Source organism: Chlorocebus sabaeus, chromosome 25 (genome assembly GCF_047675955.1).
Source record: "Chlorocebus sabaeus isolate Y175 chromosome 25, mChlSab1.0.hap1, whole genome shotgun sequence".
NCBI classification, from domain to species: Eukaryota; Metazoa; Chordata; class Mammalia; order Primates; family Cercopithecidae; genus Chlorocebus; species Chlorocebus sabaeus.
The window spans coordinates 81,255,261-81,274,143 of record NC_132928.1 but is presented as its reverse complement, the minus strand read 5'-3'; the positions used below and the strand labels follow the sequence as shown (position 1 = coordinate 81,274,143).

Here is an 18,883-nt window from a genome sequence, read left to right as displayed (position 1 = left end):
TCAGACTAACTCTAACAACTGTTTGGAAGCCTGTGGCAAAAATCAGTGGAATGAAATCGGTGCTATGGCGCATAATGGGATTAGGGAGTACCTGGTGAGGTGCAGTTGGTGCTCAGATTCGCCCAGCAGTTCTGTTAGTCTCAGGCACTCCTCTCTGGCCCGGGCTGCCTTCTGCTGCTCCTGTTCCAAGTGTTGTTTGCTTTCACCCAGTTCTATTCTCAATTTCTCTATTTCCTTAGGTACAGAGAAGGGGAAAAGCATCCATATAAAATACATGCACTTGAATTCAAAATTAGCTCATTTTTAGTTTTTTGCCATGAATTTCAATGTGATAAAAAATTATTAGAAAATGTAGGCTAACTTCCATTTTATGACAAAAGGAATTAGCACATCCAAAAATGCACATGAGTAAGATTTGATTTTGGATTGTAAAATGAAGTCTAATTTTAAAACTGAAACGATTAAATGAGAGCAGTCAAATTGGATAATTGCACTTTCACTCTAAGAGTTATTCCCTTTAAAAAGTAATATTTACTTAAAATGTGACTACCTTTAAAATGTGACATTTTTGTGTGAGATTCAATCAGACACATGCAGTGATTTACATCAAGTATGTACTTTTTATTCTAAAAGATAAATTTATGGCTTCATTTGGGTGTTTTGAAACCCAAATTAAAGGTAAAATAAATAATTTAAGAGATTTTTAGAAAATTGTGAGGTGTAAAAAATGGCATGATTATGATGTTCAATATTACTTGGAAAAAATAATCCAGGGAAAAAAAACAGCATGAGAAATTTAAGCATTGAGAGTATATGAGATTTCTGAGCTAAAATAATATTTCCATTTAAATTTGTAATTTTAAAAGTCAACAAGAACACTCTAAGACTAATAAATATGAAAATATATGAAGGTTTATTTTTTGGTTTCAGGGTGAAATTATCCTTATCTTACTGAAACTCAAATATTTCAAAGCAAAAATACCTTATATAGGCCATAATTTTAAATAATTTATATATTAAAGTAGAAATATTTATTTATCAATAGAACATCTGTAAAATTAAGTCAAAGAAAATAAAAGATGAACTTTTAAAAATATTTAGGCTATTAAAACAAGAAAAAAAAAAGAAAGGGCAGAAATATTTTCAAATTCAGCAGAAAGCAAGAAACAAATTTGATACAGAAAAAATGCAACCTCCTTTTGGAAAACAAAATTATGTGTAAGTAGAGGGATTTAAACTTAGTATTTAAGTAAACTTCCAAATTTTCTCATGTCCTTATTCAATATTCTGAACAACCTCCAACTGCATTTAATACATCATGTAGGATAAATTAAATAATTCATTTACACTTTTTCTTGTATTCATAACAGTACAAATATTCAGCTTATCTCCATCAAAACCATACATTAACCAACAATATAATAACTTAGTACAGTTCTCAAATATTGGTTTATTTGAAAAACTATGAAATAATTATATCATTTTCATTCAGTGTAGATTTTCTGTATCTTTCAATTGAAATACTAAGTTAAACTGACTTGTTTCTTTAAAATATTGTGTTATTAAAGTTAAACCCATATATTCCCAATTTCATAATTAAATATAATTAAAGAGATAAAAATAAATAAAGAGTATTAAATGTGTATTGTTTAACCTTTAAAAAATTAACAAAAGCAAAGAACTATAGAATTGGAAAGATATGCTAACTTTAAAACTTCAAAAATTCATTCATTAATTTTCTTACACAGTCCTATAGGCAAGAAACTATACTAAATAAGATGATGAATTCAGAGTTCCCATCTCTAAATTCAGTAGTTAATAATTCATCTGGGTAAATGAGACATATATACACAAGAAGACTATCAAAATGCAAAGCATATAAAAACACCAACTGAGTTATAGTGAAAATTCATGCCTCAGTAGCCAGATGAGGGATATATTAGCATGAACAAGAAAAGTGAGAAAGAAGTGAGGGCACAAAAGCTCTGGAGTGATACTTTCGATCACATGAAAGCTCTTTAATTGTAAATTAATAACACTACCTTTTTCTTATAGATCATAGGGTGACATTAATGGTTTAAACAGGTATGCAATATGACAGAGGCTGAGCTTGAGAAAACTGGATCAATGTGTACAATCAATTTAAGGTGGCAAAGAATGGCAGAAGGAAGGCCATGAAAAGATAATTGCAGTATTCCAGACATGAGGAGTGGAGGGACTTAAAACAGAAATACAAAGAGAATATGGTGATTTTATGGAAGTAAAAGGAGCGGAATCGGAAGACCAAAGATGACTCCAGAATTTTGAATTGAGAGAAGACAAAAGAATGACAGAAACAGAAAATGTATAAAATTCCAAACTTTTTTTTAAAAAGAAAAGATACAATTTTTGTAAGCACTATGCAACAATAACAACGTATGTACCTTACACTGGTAATTAGATTTTAAGTATAAATTAGCTGCTTTCTTTTACTCATGGACTAAAAAGTCAAGGGTTGCATTGCAAGACAGTCCAAACACAGAGGTAAAGAACATGGGTGTGACAGCCAACACAGATCAGGGCTCCAGACACAGCTCTGGCACTTTTCTGTGACCTTGGACAAGTCATTAGACTATTATATAGTTTCTTCCTTCCAAAATTGGAGTGATAACAAGCTCCTAAAGCTGTTGTGAAGATTAAATGAGGCTGGGAATTCTTAGTAGAGTGCCTAACACACAGTAAAAGCTGAATAAAAGACAGCGAGTATCATTATTACTGATTTTTCCCTTTGTCTTTCAAGAACAGAAAAGTGGTAAGAAAAAATGACCCACCTAAGAATATATGACTATCTCTAAAGAGTTCTCAATTCATAAAACTTCCCCCTTCTCAATAAAGCAGTATTTTGGTGAAAACTGAATAAAACTTCATCTATTGTAATTTCAAAATGTGAAATGCATTTTTGTTAGGAAGATGGAAAATTACTGCCTGCTTCTGATTATCCATGCCAGCAAAAGAGCTTATTGGTGCAGATAATCAAAATCAACAAATAATCTAACCAGCTGGACCAGGGCTCAACACTTACTCCCTGAGTCAGGAAAATCTGCCATGGCACCAAGTCCAACCGTTAGAAGAGAAATCTCTTGCCAGAAATGCCATGCTCCCACTGGCAGGATAACCCTTTGCCTCACCCAACTAGGTCAGGGCTGCTTCCCTGGCTGTATATAGTAGCTTGGGGATGAAAGACCAACCATAGCCATAGGCCAATCGTACATTACTCTCAAAGCACACTATTAACCTGCATGTCTACGGTGCAGTTTGATGTGGCCATCTTTTGGCTAACTGGGCAAAGGCAGGTCCAGCTAGCTTTACACCTTATCAAAAGATATCTTTCAAGTCATGACTATAACCACCAGAACAACTCAAAGTAGAAACTATTAAAAGTGATCACTGCTAGAAAACAGTACTGGGGATCGAATGTGGAAAAGGGGAGACTTGATGCTGTTCATTTATATCCCTCCACACTGTAGGAAGTTTTTTTCTTAATCATGGGCATATGTAACTTTATTTTTATTGTTGATTAAATTTGCCCATCAAAGTAATGCACCTAATTTAAGTCACATAGTACTAAATGGCTCATAACAAGGAACAGCAGTGCCCATGACCTATGTTCCCTATTTCAAACCTAATCTCCAATGGCACACACCATTAGCTCTTCTGATGTTTATCTTCATATTTTTAAAAGACAAACTTATATTGCTATTTCTTAAGTTTTCCATATTAGACCTTTCTTATGGGAAGAAGGGTGACAATTTAGGTCTCGTACCACCCACCCTACATACCCACCTCATGCTCCCATATAATGATTTTGGTTAAAGCATTAGTCAGTAGTTCATTTACATTATAATGATTATGAAAAATTTGCTCACTGAGAAAAGTATTCTCTTGTTTAAATTAACTTCTTACATATCATTTTATTATTTCTAGAATTAATTGCCTAGTTTTTTAATAGTTTGTTTTTCTAGATAACTGACATTTTTCCCCAAATATTCAAACATATCTGTTAAACAACCATCAACAGTATTTTTTTCAAATAACCAAACATATTAGATAAAGTATAAGTTCTTTTAAAAAAAAATTTCTGGATATATCCCTCTTGGCACCTTATGTATGGCCTGGTTGATCTCTATCTTGTGACAAGTCTTCTCCATACTCTTTTAGAGTTCTTTGTTTTCTGGGTCATAAGTCATTATGTTTCTCAATTTATTCCCTTTTTTGGTATGAAAGCTATCTCCAGGTAGCTTTCATAAGAAAAGGCACACGAAAAACACATTTTTGAGTATTCACATGCCAGAAAATGCTATTACTGTATGCATACACTTGATTGTTTGGCTGGGTATAAAACTCTATTTTGAAATTAGTTTTCATTCAGGATTTTTAATAACTATTTCACTGTCTTCTAGATCCTAATAGTACAACTGAAAAACCCTGTACCATTCTGATTCTTAGTACCTGGTCTATGATTTATATTTTTTTCTTTCTGGAAACTTTTACAGTCATCTCTTTTTCCTTGTCATTTTGAAATTTTGCAATGCTGAATCCTGGAATGGAGCTGTTTTTCATTCTTTGTGCAGAGTTTTCAGTGAGTCCTTTTCAATCTGAAGGCTTATTTTTTTTCACTTTGAGAATGTTTTCTTCTACTATTTCAAAATATTTTGATGCCATACACTTTAGCTCCAGGACATTAGTTGTTGGATTGATTATCTCATTTTCTTATATTTTTCCATCTCTGTCTTCTGATTGTAACTTCTGAAAGATTTCTTTGACTGATGACACCTCATTTTGAATGTTAAGAAAATTTTCTACTCCTTTGGTATTTCTATGAGCTATTTCTTTTTATTGACACTTTTTGACATAGCATGCTAATTTTAATCTATGAATATAATATCTTACCTATTAGAATATACAGTATTTAAATGTTTTCCTTTGCTCATTATATGTTGCCTCAGTTTCCTCCAGGTTCCTTTCTTGTTTATCTGATTTGGACTCTCCATTATGGTGTAGGTTTTCCTCAAATACAGGGTAATACTTGGCTATCCTTTTATATTTAAGAATGAGGCAGTTAATAAACATGTGGGTTTAATAGTTTTGGGGTAATATGATAGTTTATTCCGACTGTTGTTCAGCAAATATTCACTCCCATCTCTCTTCCACTGAGAGTGGACTACATTACGTCTCCCCAGGGACTCTGGGCTTAGCCATATGATTTCATTTGGCCAGTAGAATTTGCATGGCTATAAGGTAAGCAAAAATCATAAATATGTTTATGTTTAGCTCATGTTCTGGTGATTAACCAAGAGAAGTGTAGGCACTGGGTAGCCGCTGCCCCTTCAGCTTAGCCCGCAGAAAGAATACATGGAGAACAGACCCAAACCCCAACCATAGCCCAGACAACGCACAACCCACAACCTGAAGCAGAAACACCCAGTCAAATAGAGCACAGATCAGCCAAATCTTACTTGACCTGCAGACTCATAAATATGAACATACATGATTGTGGGTGCAAGCCACTGAGTTTTGTCAATATAAAATTATTACTTGAAAGGAATAAGGAGTGTTACAACTATACATCACCTTAGAATTTTATTTGATCTTTGAAACAATTGCATGAAACATACAGGGCAGGTATCTCTGTTTATACATATAAGAAATTTTGGGTCAAAGACATTGAGAATTGTCTAAAGCAGTACACCCAAGCCTTGAACCAGATCTTCTAACTTCACTGCCTTCACCACACCATACAATAAATTATGCAGTTGCTTTCAAACATTTTTTTGGCCAAGATCCATAGTAAAAAATTCATTTTAAATCACAATTCAGAGACACACACACATATAAATGTAAGAAGCATTTCATGAAACAATATTAACTCTTATGATGTGTCACGCACTCTGACATTTCCTATTCCATCTTATTTTATTCTACTTCTTTTATCTTATCTTACATATATTTTTATTTATTTATTCATTTTTTTTGAGACACTCTGGCACCCAGGCTGGAGTGCAGTAGTGTGATCACAGCTCACTGCATCTGTGACCTCCTGGGCTAAAGTGATCCTCCCACCTCAGGCTCCCAAGTAGCTGGGACTACAGGCATGCATCACCATACCCAGATAATTTTAAAAAAATTGTTAGTGGAGACAAAGTATCGCTATATGGCCCAGGCTGGTTCAAACTCCTGAGTTCAAGCAATCCTCCCACCTTAGTCTCTCAAAGTGTTGGGATTATAGGCATTAGCCACTATGCCTGGCCAATTCCACTTCTTTTAAAAAAACATTTCCTGCTTCAATCTATAAAATTGATTTCACAATCCTACAATTTGAGAAGCATTCTATACTTCAGATAATTAAAATATATTTTTACATAAATTAATAGAATCAAATAAAAAGTTTCATTAAAAGAAATTCTACTATACATTTTTCCTGATTTCCTAAGAAAAAATATCCAAAGAAATGAATGTAAAACCTATTTGAAACATTATACAACATCTTAATTCAAAAGGATAACTTTGCCTGGAAAGAAAAGAAGCATAAACTATAATACCTCAATGGTAGTGATTTATTCCTGCTACTAAACATTATGTGACTTAAAAATTACTTTGCCATCTTTAATATAGGGTGACTTGTTTGTGTAAGAGAAGATGAGAATGGGGAGAAAAAAAATTACAGTACAGTAAGAAGACTAGATCCAAAAACCCTCACAAGTTAAAAGAAGGAACTGGTACATTTGAGGCTGACAAATTTTGACAATGTGAATTTATCACTCAGAAGCCAATGGATGAATTCAAAGAATATATTTCCAAAAGCAAGGTAGTACATAATACTGAATTTTGAAACATATAACCTATCACTTGGGAGAAAATAATTTATATAAAGTTCTGTGTGTGTAAAAAAAAAATGTACTCGTTGGAAATTTAGTATTTACCAGTTCATACTTTTATTAACTTACAGATGTTAAGATTGATTTTGTCAAATCATTAGTAAATTTTTGTCTACAGCTGCACTAGCTAGCTTTGGCTATTTAAATTTAAGCTAATTAAAATAAAGAATTTAGTTCCTTACTTGCATTAATCACAGTATAAGTGCTTGGTATCCACATGGTGATTCCATGGCTACCATATTGGAAAGTGCGGGTTTAAAATATTTTCATCATCACAGAAAATTTTTTGGCATAGCACCGGTCTAGAATATAGCAAAATGTATTTCTAAGGCTCATTTTCCAAGCTAGACACTTGGGGAACCAGCCTATGTGAACAAAAGGATATTATAAGTAGTAACTCATTTTGGAAACAGCCAAAAATGATTGTCCTCTTCACTGTGGCAGATGTAGAAGGTTGCTGATACCATTCTAGAAATCCTGTTCACGGTTACCATTGTTGATTGCACATAACACTGACTTAATGCTTTTATTGTGGACCTAATAGTAACACTGATATCCGTTAACATTTTTGAGTGCTTACCATGTACCAGGCACTGTCTTAGCATTTTATATTTTAAAATTCCATTCTGTGTTCATGACAACCACATAAAAATAAGTATCCTATTCCTGTTTTACAGATGAGAAAACTGAAGCTCACAGATGTTAAGTAACTTACATAAGATTATACAGTGGCAGAGCTGAGATTTAAAACGGAGTTTGTCTGATTTCAAGCCCTATAATCTTTCTACTACACCATATTGTCTCCCTAAACAATCCTAGATCTAACAGAAAATAAAGAGGAAATGACACAGTCTGCCTTCTAAAACCTCTTGGCCTATAATGTGACATAGGTGGAAGACACAAATAGCACAGAGACAACTGGAGAAGATACAGCTCAGATGACACGGATCAAATATCATGCTACCAAACACAAGGATCTCAATGTGCAAAGCCCTGGGCCTGGTTCACTCTGAGGAAGCATTTCTCCTGGAGACTTTAGGGCTAGTGACTTGAAGACGTCCTGAGGTTTGGATTTGTTTAGCCTCAGGTCCCACTGTCTACACCTTTTACAACATGATGAACTCCATGCCAGCCTAAGAATCAACATGCAACTTCACCCTCAGCCTTTCCAACAAAATATGCAACATTTTTGTGGAACTTTTCAGTTTTCCAATTGCTTCCGATGTGGCTATTTAATCAATCCTTACTCTAAGCAAATATTCTTGAAGGAATTTTAAGAAACTTTTTTTTTCTTTGCATAATGTTAACAGAAGTAGCATCAACTGATCACTTAAATTCAGAAGCACTTCCTCAGAGCTAACGTAGCTCTCAGCCAAAACAAGTGTTCAAAACAGATGAAATGGAACTATGGCAGGAAAGAAGTGCCTTTCTAAAAGTATGTGTCTAAAGAAGAGAAGAATTTAAGACATCTGATATAAAGCTGACTGTATTACATTGTGACAATAAAGCAGACTTTTCGACTAAGCCAAGTTTACACCACTGTTCTGTCATGCCAGGAGATTCAGCAGCAAAAGAATCACTACAACTCTGTGGTCAGTTTACAAAAATGAGTTCAGGTGATAGCTCTACTTTTTTGGACAGGTTTAATACTTTATGTTTGCTAAAAGTGAAAAGAAAACTTGCTTTGCATTCTTAGGAATGTAAGTTTCTGATCATCATAGACAAAATATCAGGCCATTTGTTAAATCTGCAATTTTTTTTCTTTAAAATAATACAGGGCCTTTTTTGCCCCAATCCTATCATGCTTTTTCAGTGTTCTAAATGACTAAAACATTAACAAGGTTCAAGGTATTGTATGCTGACATATTTGCATGCATACATAGAGATCTTGACTTTTTATGTCTGCTGATGCTAGGAGCAGATATAAAAGTTGTAAAGGAACATTAAGATAGCCCTGGATGAGGGAAAAATCTGAAATAAGATGTGATTGTTGTAAAGCTATAAAAGAGAGGTGATACATTTTTCAAATGATACATTGCAAAAGAGTTGTTAAGGTATTGTGAATATTGCCAAGAGTAACTGGGAGAGGTAGATTCAGATTACAGATTGAAATGGATAAAGACAACCCAAAATTGTGAGTAAAAAGAGGTAAAGTGAAAGAAGACAATGTTGAAATAAATAGAAAAGTCTTAAAATAATGAAGGAGTCAAATATATAAATCTCCTAACTGTTGACCACACTAGTTATCAGCTGTCAATGGTGTGGAGTTTTAAAATTGTCTGACAATAAGTTTTGCATTGGTTCAATACCAGAAAATGTATCAAGAGCTGAACTGTAAAAGACAGCCATCAATTACAATGTTAAAGAACCTACCACTTCAGAAGCACACCTGTCCCTTGCCCAGGTTGTAGCCTTCATTTCTTACTTTTAAGGCCCCCTGTTTCTGCTCTTGAGTTTGATGCAAATGGCCCCCAAGAGATGCAATCTCTTATCACCCTGCTATGTGGTACACTTCATCCTTGTCTTCAAACATTATGATTATAAAATCAGATGGTTCACAGTTACTGCAATAGGAACATGTAGTATAGCTGCAACATGTAACAGAAAGAGATAAATGGAAGAAGTATGGGTGACTCCACCCACCATTCAACTCAATGAGTGAATGCCTTGGGGTGAGCACGAAGAGTGAGACATGAATCCACTGAGCCCTTGGTCGGTCACGGTACGTGTGTACCTTTCATAGTATGACCGTCTGACAACACTATGTGGTAATTTCATCTACGAAACAGGTATATTTTTCATATAAAGCACAAACATTGCCAAACACAAGTCAACTTGTTTATCGACTCTCCATTTGATTAAATAGCAATCTATCCCAACAATAAAAGTAAAATGATATGGGTTAAAATCTTCGAGATAGATAGGGTATGAATGTCTCCAATGTGGCAGGAATATATGGCTCTAAATGCATATAAAATCAATATAGACAAATCCATGTAGACTATTAAATTATGAGGAATGGATGAGATGTTTTAAAGTAATTTTGATCACATGCAATATTTAATCTTTTAGGTTGAACTTGGAACAGAACCCCCTCCTGAAATGTCATGCCACTGCGATGAAATACACTGAGTTTATCTTACTAGTAGGATTTATTTCACTGGCTTCACAAATAATTTTTAGTCTATGTTTATAAACATTCTGGAGATGGAAGGGACCCGTTATACCTTACTACACTTACTAGGAGAAATTCATTGTTTTTGCCTTCACTTGTGAAGATCTTAGATTTGTCCCTACAAATATCAAGGGTCTGATATCACTGTAAAGATTCTGAAAGCGGCTTCCTAATAGCGCTCTTCCCCCTCACTCAGCTGGGGGCTGACTGTTTTTAGTACCTGACTACTGGAGGACTACAATGTTTACTGTACCTGTAGGAAAAACATCCCAGGAGTGGTGCTCAATCACTTACAAATCCACCTAAACGAAGTATCATCCAAGAGAATGTTTCTACGTTTTGTTCAGAGCTGCATCACAAGAGCTATGTTAATGAAGTTAATAAACTCAAAACATTTTGGATATTTGGCAGTTCCTTGTTTTGCAAAGCTGGTAATCCTATGGCATCTATTCTACTGCACATACTATAAAATGCTATATTGGGACATTTAAATATGATGGTCTTATAATGTTTGTGGAGAGAACATAACTAAAAAGACTAATGTAGACTTATATTCCTTTGCTTGGTATACCTATAAAAGGAATCCTTTAATATGCTATGACCACCCAAATGTTATGATTTCTAAAGAAAGAAAGGCTCAAAAAAGTAACAGTTTGGCCCTTCTTTTCTTTTCTCTTCTTTTTCTTTTCTTTTGAGACAGGGTCTCATTGCCTTAGTGTCACCCAGGCTCGTGAGATTATAGCTCACTGCAGCCTCAACCTCCCCAGCTCAAGAGATTCTCGTGCCTTAGTCTCCCAAGTAGCTGGGACTATACGTGTGTGTCACCATGCCGGGCTAATTTTTGTATTTTTTTTTTTTGTAGAGATGGGATTTTGTCATGTTGCCCAGGCTGGTCTTGAACTTCTGGGCTCAAGAGATCCTCCTGCCTTGACCTCCCAAAGTGTTGGGATTACAGGCATGAGCCAATGTATCTAGCTGGCTTCTCATTTTCTAGAAGAAAATTATGTCAGCCATGTACTTGACATTCCAATTTAATGAAAGAAAAAATTATTTTCCACTTAAAATGTTAATATATAAGACTAATTTTATATACATGTATATTTACATATATTTAGATATATGCATCTATTTTAAGATATATATAATATATTAATATTATATATAGATGCATATATTAAATATATGTAATATATTCAAATTGACTTATAATGCTATTTAATAAAATAGCCCTTGGTACATTAGTAAACAAAAGTACCAGGAAGAAACCGAGACTCCTTCTTTTCTTCCCTGCGATCAAGCCATGATCCCTAGGTAGAAAAGCAGAAAGAGGGTAGCTGGTGAAGAACACCCATTGTTTCTCAGGTGAGAGTCACCAGTGTAAAGGTGCCTTTCACCTGTGTTTGTTAACAAATTGGCACAATTTTTTTAAATAGCAACTCTAAATTTACTTAATGTAAAAAAAAAAAAAAAAAAAATTACACTTAACCCTGACCTAATCCTTTTGAAAGCCCCTCAGAAGGATTTTTTCTTGCTATATTAGCTGTATTCAAATGAAAAATAAACCTGGAGTTGTTTCTTTCAAAATGAACTGCAAAAAAACAGGAAAACATCTTTTCTGGTGGGATATCTCCATATAGAAAAAGCAGTCTTTCCAATGGCCAATAAAAACCAAAAATATAAAAAGTACAAAAGCTGGTAGATAAAAGAATTACCAAAGAAAAATAATCCTTAAACAGTTACCCAAAATGCAGGAAAACATGTCATAGCATAATAAAAAGAATATTCATTACAGTTATTGACTTTTATTACCATTTGAAAATAGTTTTTTTTGCCAACTGAGAAAATCATCCAAAGCAAAAATAAAATATAATAAAATAATTCCCGTTTAGGAAAGCAAACTGTTAATTTATTCCCTTAAACTATTCCTTCCCAAGCTCTCAATTCAATACAATAAATATTTCTGAGCACACACTATGTGCCTGCTATGTGCAATGTGCCAGACATTTTAAATATATATATATATATGAATCCAGATGGCCAGATAATTTTATAGATATCTACATATACATATACGCACACACATATACACACTATATATACTATATATGAATAATATCCAAGCTATTTCACTCTTCACTTTATTTCTTTCATAACTATTAAAATATTAATTGATTCTCTATCATTTTGATAAAAAAGAAGTGCAAGTCCAATGATATATCTAAGTTACATCATTTCCTCCTCAAGTTTACAATCATCTGGGCTACAGTAAATAACAGAAATTCTTATATTACTCTTATTTAGTTTTCATAAAAATTTACAGCAGGAAATTATAAGTATTAATATTAGGGCTTCAGGATTCATATTAAGTGAAGTCCCAACATCATTTTCACATTATGTTGTTATATTTTGGGCTAATTATATTCACTTATGTCTAAACATTAAAGCTATTAATTACTCAATAGAGTAAATTGCATTGAAATTATATTGAAATATAAGAATAAAAAAACTTGGTCACATTGCCCACTACTAATTACAGTGGTGTAGCTCTTGCACCATTCCCTATGTATAGAAATATGGCTAAACACAAGTAAAAAGCAAGACTAAATATAAAAACCACACTAAAGCAATTTTAATAAATAAGAGAATGACAGGCACTTTCAAATAAGACAAAGATGCTTTCACTATCTATAAAAGTAAAATAAACTTAAATGAACTGAAAATATTGCTATTAGTAAACTTACAACCGGTTTTGCCTTAAGAAAACTTCATAAGTCAATTTAAACGCAAGAAGTTAATGTATTATTGACTTCAAGTTTAGAAAATATCTTTTTCATTATTAAATGTATTTACAATGCACTCAGGTTCTCATCATGAGGTTAAAAATACCTAAAAACCGACAAGGATGCCATTCATAATCCTAAATTAAAAAAACAGTTTTTAAAAAAAGTTTGTTCAAAATTGACACTATTACCTTAAATGAATAGCAGCCTAAAGGTCATTTCAATATGGAATTTTCAACAATTTTCTATACTTCTACATATGCTTCAGATGTAATACTTTCTCAGATACTAAAATTACAGGAAAACCAACATATATGCAGGCATGCTTTTCAAAGCCAAAAACTTTTTAGTGTAGATATAAAAGTACTGACAACTACAAAAGCCACAATTTCCAAAGAAAGTTAGATAATTAGTCTGCTACTATTGCCATAGTAAATATAGTTTTTTAGATATGGTATCTGCTACTAAAAATTATTGTGTAAAAGAAACTGGCCCATTTATTCTTAACCAGAACAATAGGAAATTTTTGGCAAAACTATTTTGTCTCTTAGATGGTGCACACATTTTTTTTTCTAATATCACAAATTAAAACTCTTATACTAAATGGTACTCTTATAGAAACTCTCTAGAAAATAATCAAATATTCTGATTGCTAAAGGGAATATACAATGAAACTTTTGGGTTATTTTGTACCTAACTTTTAAGACTTTGATGCACAGTATTTATTTAGCAAATATAATTCCTGTTCTTTAAATACTGTGCTGCTTATATTTTTTTCTAAAGTGTACTCCTATCTAAATGGTCCCAAAAACATTTGGGAGTAAACTGCCATGCGAACATAAAATATTTTGTTCCATAAAAAACAAAATAGGCCTTTAGGAAAAAAACATGCAGTTAGGGATACATGACACCTCAGTCATCATCTTAATCTATCCCCTCCCTTTACAGGTGGGAACGTGGGACCCCAGTGAAATTAAACCACTCACTAAGCCCACTCAACTGTACTAGAACTCAAGCTCCAGACTCTTCGCCGATACCCATTTCCCTTCAAATGTGGAATAATGCCAAGCCACAATGCTAACTCAGTTACAAGCATAAATAAGCTTCTATTGGCAATAATTAACTTTTCAATGCAATAAAGAAAACATATCATCTGTTTCTCCTCAGACAACTGTTAATCAACAAGAACTTTTTCATTTTGCTCTTTTATTCTCTTTATTAGTTCTGTCAATCTCTGACAAGTAGAACAAATGTTAAGACTTACTCTTTTTTTTTTAAGCAGCATCTTAAAGCCATACATATTATTTCTTAATTTAGAGGGGAAAAAAATGCATTTTCTTAGGTTTGGTTTTTGTCAATATTACTGTTTGGTATAGGTGCTAGGACAAAAGAAAATGTTTATTTTCTCTCAAACCAAGAAAACCTCAAACATTTGTTGTACCCATTAAAGGTCTCCCAGCCTTCCATTTCAAACTAAATGATTTTGTTTTGTAGGAAACGGTATTTTAATTTTTCACTAAATGAACTTCAAATAACTGAGAAAAGGAAGTCCTATTCTTGTCCTCTGGATCACTTAACACTTCAGACCATGGAATACAGCTCCTCTTCTTGCCTACACAAACACACCGGCTCTAGCTGAGGTCACCTCTCCTACCTACCTAGCTACCCAGTTTCTGTTACTCCTTGGTGTACCTAATTACAGAGAACATCAGTATCAGTGCTCTGGCTCCCAAATCCTAAAGAGAGCAGGAGAGGTAAAGCATTACCAAAAACATACCTAAAGCATTCTCACCTTTAGGCTCTTACTAACATTTATGCTTGGATGCAAAATATTCTGACCACCCAAACAGCATGTCTGTGTTCAACTTACCTTTAAGCTGTTACTCTGCTTGTTGGTGACGCAAAATAATTCCTCTTCCACTGGAAAACTGGACAATTTAACCTTATTTTGTTGGAACGTTTTCACCAAAATTAATGAAATGTTCTTATGTGAAGAGGAAACAGCAATTTTAACAACAAAACTAGGTTTATTTATAGAGACATAACTGATTGAAAAAAAAATCCTTCTGTACTGAGGCATGGTGTACGTGATCTCACCTTATGGGGAGTTTTTAGAAAACTCACTTTAGCTGTGGGTTATGTAAATATTTCTGTAAAATTCTATTTGAGGAACTTAAGAATTTATTGAATTTTGTTTTAACTCAAAAATAACCTATACTTTCTAACTAATTTTAGCAAGCAGCACCAAAATGTGAAGTAGATTTTTAGCTAATATTTTGAGTGTGTTCTTTTAAATTAACAGCTTCCACATACAAAGGAGTAAACTCATCTCTTCAATTTACTGACCATCCATTCTATTCCTATGTATGTATACAGCTTTTCATAGTTTAGAAAACACTTTCATATACATTACTGAATTTACATGCTGTGATAATTAGAAAACTAGCATAATTCCTGCTTTCACCCATTTTCATAAAGAAAAATAAAATAGGCATAGAACAGAGAGATATAGGGTAAATGATTAGGACAAAACACTTTGAAATGGAGAGTAAGTCAATAGAATGAATAGGAAAAATCTCAAAAAATGATTTTAAAGACCCAAATTTCCAATTTAGCCCATTTATCCAGGTTATCTATGTGAACAAAATGGAATTTCAGGCAGACCCATTTCAATTTTGCCCTCTCATTGGGAGTTTCCCAGCACGGGTTTATATCCTGCCAAACTACAAATCTGCTCCATATTTACAAAGGCACTTGGAGTTCTGAGCCATCCATGCCCGATGTCTTCATTACCTGCTATCAATGCAAGCTTCTGTCGCATGGTTCATTGCTATCTAAGCAAACTACTTATACATAGTAGGCATAAAAACAAATTTTTTTAATTGACTAGAATTATTTTGAAGAAGGCAATGGTCTGGTTCTTAAACAGAAAAACAAACATGACCTGGTTCTTAAACATCAATTGGAACAAATCATATGGAAGACAGAACAGCAAATATCAAATTATAAGGAAGCTACAGGTCATGGGCTCTGCGATGCTTTCTGTGCTATACTATATAGACCACTAACTTTAATGAGGATGCCACCGATGTGCTAACCAAGTGTGTCTGTGACATAAACCTGAGGGGAATAATTTATTATGGCAATATGTTGAAAAGAAGCTCCAAGAGAGCTTGGACAAGCTGACACAACAGGCCCAAATGAAAATGACCAAGTTCCAGACAGGTAAATGCAAATGTCTATACTCACGGCCCAGTCGTAGGTCAGCAGACACATGCCGTGAGGGGTTTTAACTGAATTTTAAGCTCCATAAGGATGTACAAGGAGACATGCTCGAAAAACAACAAGGTAAATGCTAGTTGGCTCTGATGCTAGATGAACGTAAGCTTAGGCAATACCTCCACCGCCAAGCACTGCGTGCTTCGTACCAGCAGTCTCATGTTCAGTAATCGTCGCGACTCCGGAAAGGAATGTGGTAAAATGGGACACGGATGGGACAAAGATGGAGGTGGAAAAGGTAAGAATCACAACATTAGTAAAACTAGTAATTATCAGTATGTATTGAGCAATTATTATCTGGCATGCATTGTACTATGAGGTTAACATAGATGACCTAAAATTTTACAAAATCCTATAAGGTAGGAATTGTCTCTCTCCTCATTTTACAAAGAGGAAAACTGAAGCTTGCACATTTTCAGTAACCTGTTCAGGTTCAGCAGGTAGTGGGTAGTAAAATGAGAAATTTACTTGAGGCAGTCACTTGGCCATCTCTTCACCCACCTATCCATCCAATTACTGTGACCCTAATTGCAATCAGGGCATTGGAGCATCAGAATACAAAAGAGAGTAAGACAAGTAAAAGTCTCTGTCCTCAAACAACTTACATTCTAATGGAAGAAACTGATTGTTTAAAAGCAAATGAACAATAAAATAATAAAAACCTTATAATAAGCTTCATGAAGGAGGGGAATGAGGCGCTGTGAGAGAATAACAGAGTATACATTAGTAGCCAGTGAAATAGAGACATGGAATTGGAAACCAAAAGAAAGAAAAGGAGCTGGTTAAGCAAAGGAAGAGTGGGAAAGAATATATGTGGAAGATGTTTGTCCAAAGGCCGTGGAGTGTCTGAGAAGCTAAAGGCAAACTACGGAGGCTCCAGTGCACGGACAGAGGAAGGGTGCGTGAGAAGAGGGTGGAAAGACAGGCAGTGGGGAGAGTATGCAGGGCCTTGTAAACTGTAGAAAGGAGCTTGGATTCGTGTTTCTAAATGCAAATGGGAAGCCATTCCAAACTGCTAAACGGAAGAGCAATGCAATGCAATTCACATTTTGCTTTTGCGAATGTGCTGAGTATGAACTAAAGAGGGCATAACTTTATGAAGCTAATGTTGTGATAAGGAAAGATGATAATAAACAAATGAGTAAGATATGGAGTAAAATAAAGCAGAAAGGGGGCAGGAGCACTTGGAAACTGGTTTACAACGTAAAACAAGGTAGTTAGGAAAGTCTCACAGAGATGATTTCAGCGATGACTTGAAGGGTTAATCTTGTGATCCACAGGACAGCCCAGAGAACCCGGTGAAGAGAAGAGTAAGTCCAAAGGCTCTGAAGTGGTTGTGGGGGCAGACTGGTTAGCACCTTGGAGGTCACTGTTAGACTTTGCCTTTGACTGTTACTGAGGTAGGAACCACTGGATAGTTTCAGAAGGGTGACAAGATTGGACATACGTTTTTTTTTTTAATTTTTATTTTTTATTTTTTTGACATGGAGTCTCACTCTATTGCCCAGGCTGGAGTGCAGCGGCACGATCTCGGCTTACTGCAAACTCCGCCACCCAGGTTCAAGCGATTCTCCTGCCTCAGCCTCCCGAGTAGCTGGGACTATAGGCACCTGCCACTGCGCCTAGCTAATTTTTATATTTTTAGTAGAGACAGGGTTTCACTATCTTGGCCAGGCTGGTCTTGAACTCCTGACCTCCTGATCCAATTGCCTCGGCCTCCCAAAGTGCTGGGACTACAGGAGTGAGTCACCTTGCCCGGCTGACATAGGTTTAACAGAATTTCTCTGGCCCTTATGCTGTGAAGGGGCTAGATAGGGAGAAGTAGGGAACCCCAGTTAAGAGACTGTTGCTGGCCAGGCGTGGTGGCTCACGCCTGTAATCCCAGCACTTTGGGAGGCCGAAGTGGGCAGGTCATGAGGTCAGGAGATCGAGACCATCCTGGCTAACACGGTGAAACCTCATCTCTACTAAAAATACAATTAAAAAAAAAATTAGCCAGGTGTAGTGGCAGGTGCCTGTAGTCGTAGATACTCGGGAGGCCAAGGCAGGAGAATGATTTGAACCCGGGAGGCGGAGTTTGCAGTGAGCCGAGATCACGCCACTGCACTCCAGCCTGGGTGACAGAGCGAAACACCATCTCAAAAAACAAAAAAAAAAAAAGAGAGAGAGAGACTGCTGCAATAACACAGCTGAAGATGACAGTACCTTGAACTAGACGGTAGCAGTAGATACATGTGAAGAAGATATATGGACAGAAGAAAAGCATCTGAAAAAAAATGCTCAGTACCATTCATCACTAGGGAAATGAAAATTAAAACCACAATGAGATACCATTACATATGTACTAGAACAACTAAATATAAAAAAGACTGATCAAGCATTTTCAATACATATAACTGCTAATACATGAGTATCATTATAAAAGGAGTTATTCTCATCTTGATTCTAAAATTTTTATCAGACATAGCACAACAAAGACTGACCTAGGAGTGAGAAGCTCAGTCATCTCATTTAGGTACTATCACTAAGTATTTAAGGTTTGTTCTTAGCTCACTATGCATTCACTCAATCAACAGATAAATATCTGCGGTAGGTCTCCTCTGTGCTGAGTACCGGACACACGATGAAAGGTAAGCTAAGACCCTGACTTTATGGACCTTACAGTCACTTCTGGCACATCATTTCAGTTTTGTGGGGCTCTGTCTTTCCCTCCTCATCTGTTGCACCCCCTCGTG

General features: G+C 35.0%; 1 protein-coding gene across 13 annotated transcripts in view; it reads right to left on the bottom strand.

The window, feature by feature from the left end:
- SDCCAG8 (SHH signaling and ciliogenesis regulator SDCCAG8) overlaps positions 1-18,883 on the bottom strand; it is a 246,249-nt gene that overhangs the window by 125,014 nt on the left and 102,352 nt on the right. For all 13 annotated transcript variants that reach the window (XR_012091314.1, XM_007989963.3, XM_007989969.3 and 10 more), the window contains one exon: positions 92-234. Coding sequence is in view for 12 of the 13 variants with exons in the window: in XM_007989963.3 (XP_007988154.2) it covers positions 92-234 (143 nt within the window). In the remaining variant the exon portion in view is untranslated. The remainder of the gene's footprint in view (positions 1-91; positions 235-18,883) is intronic.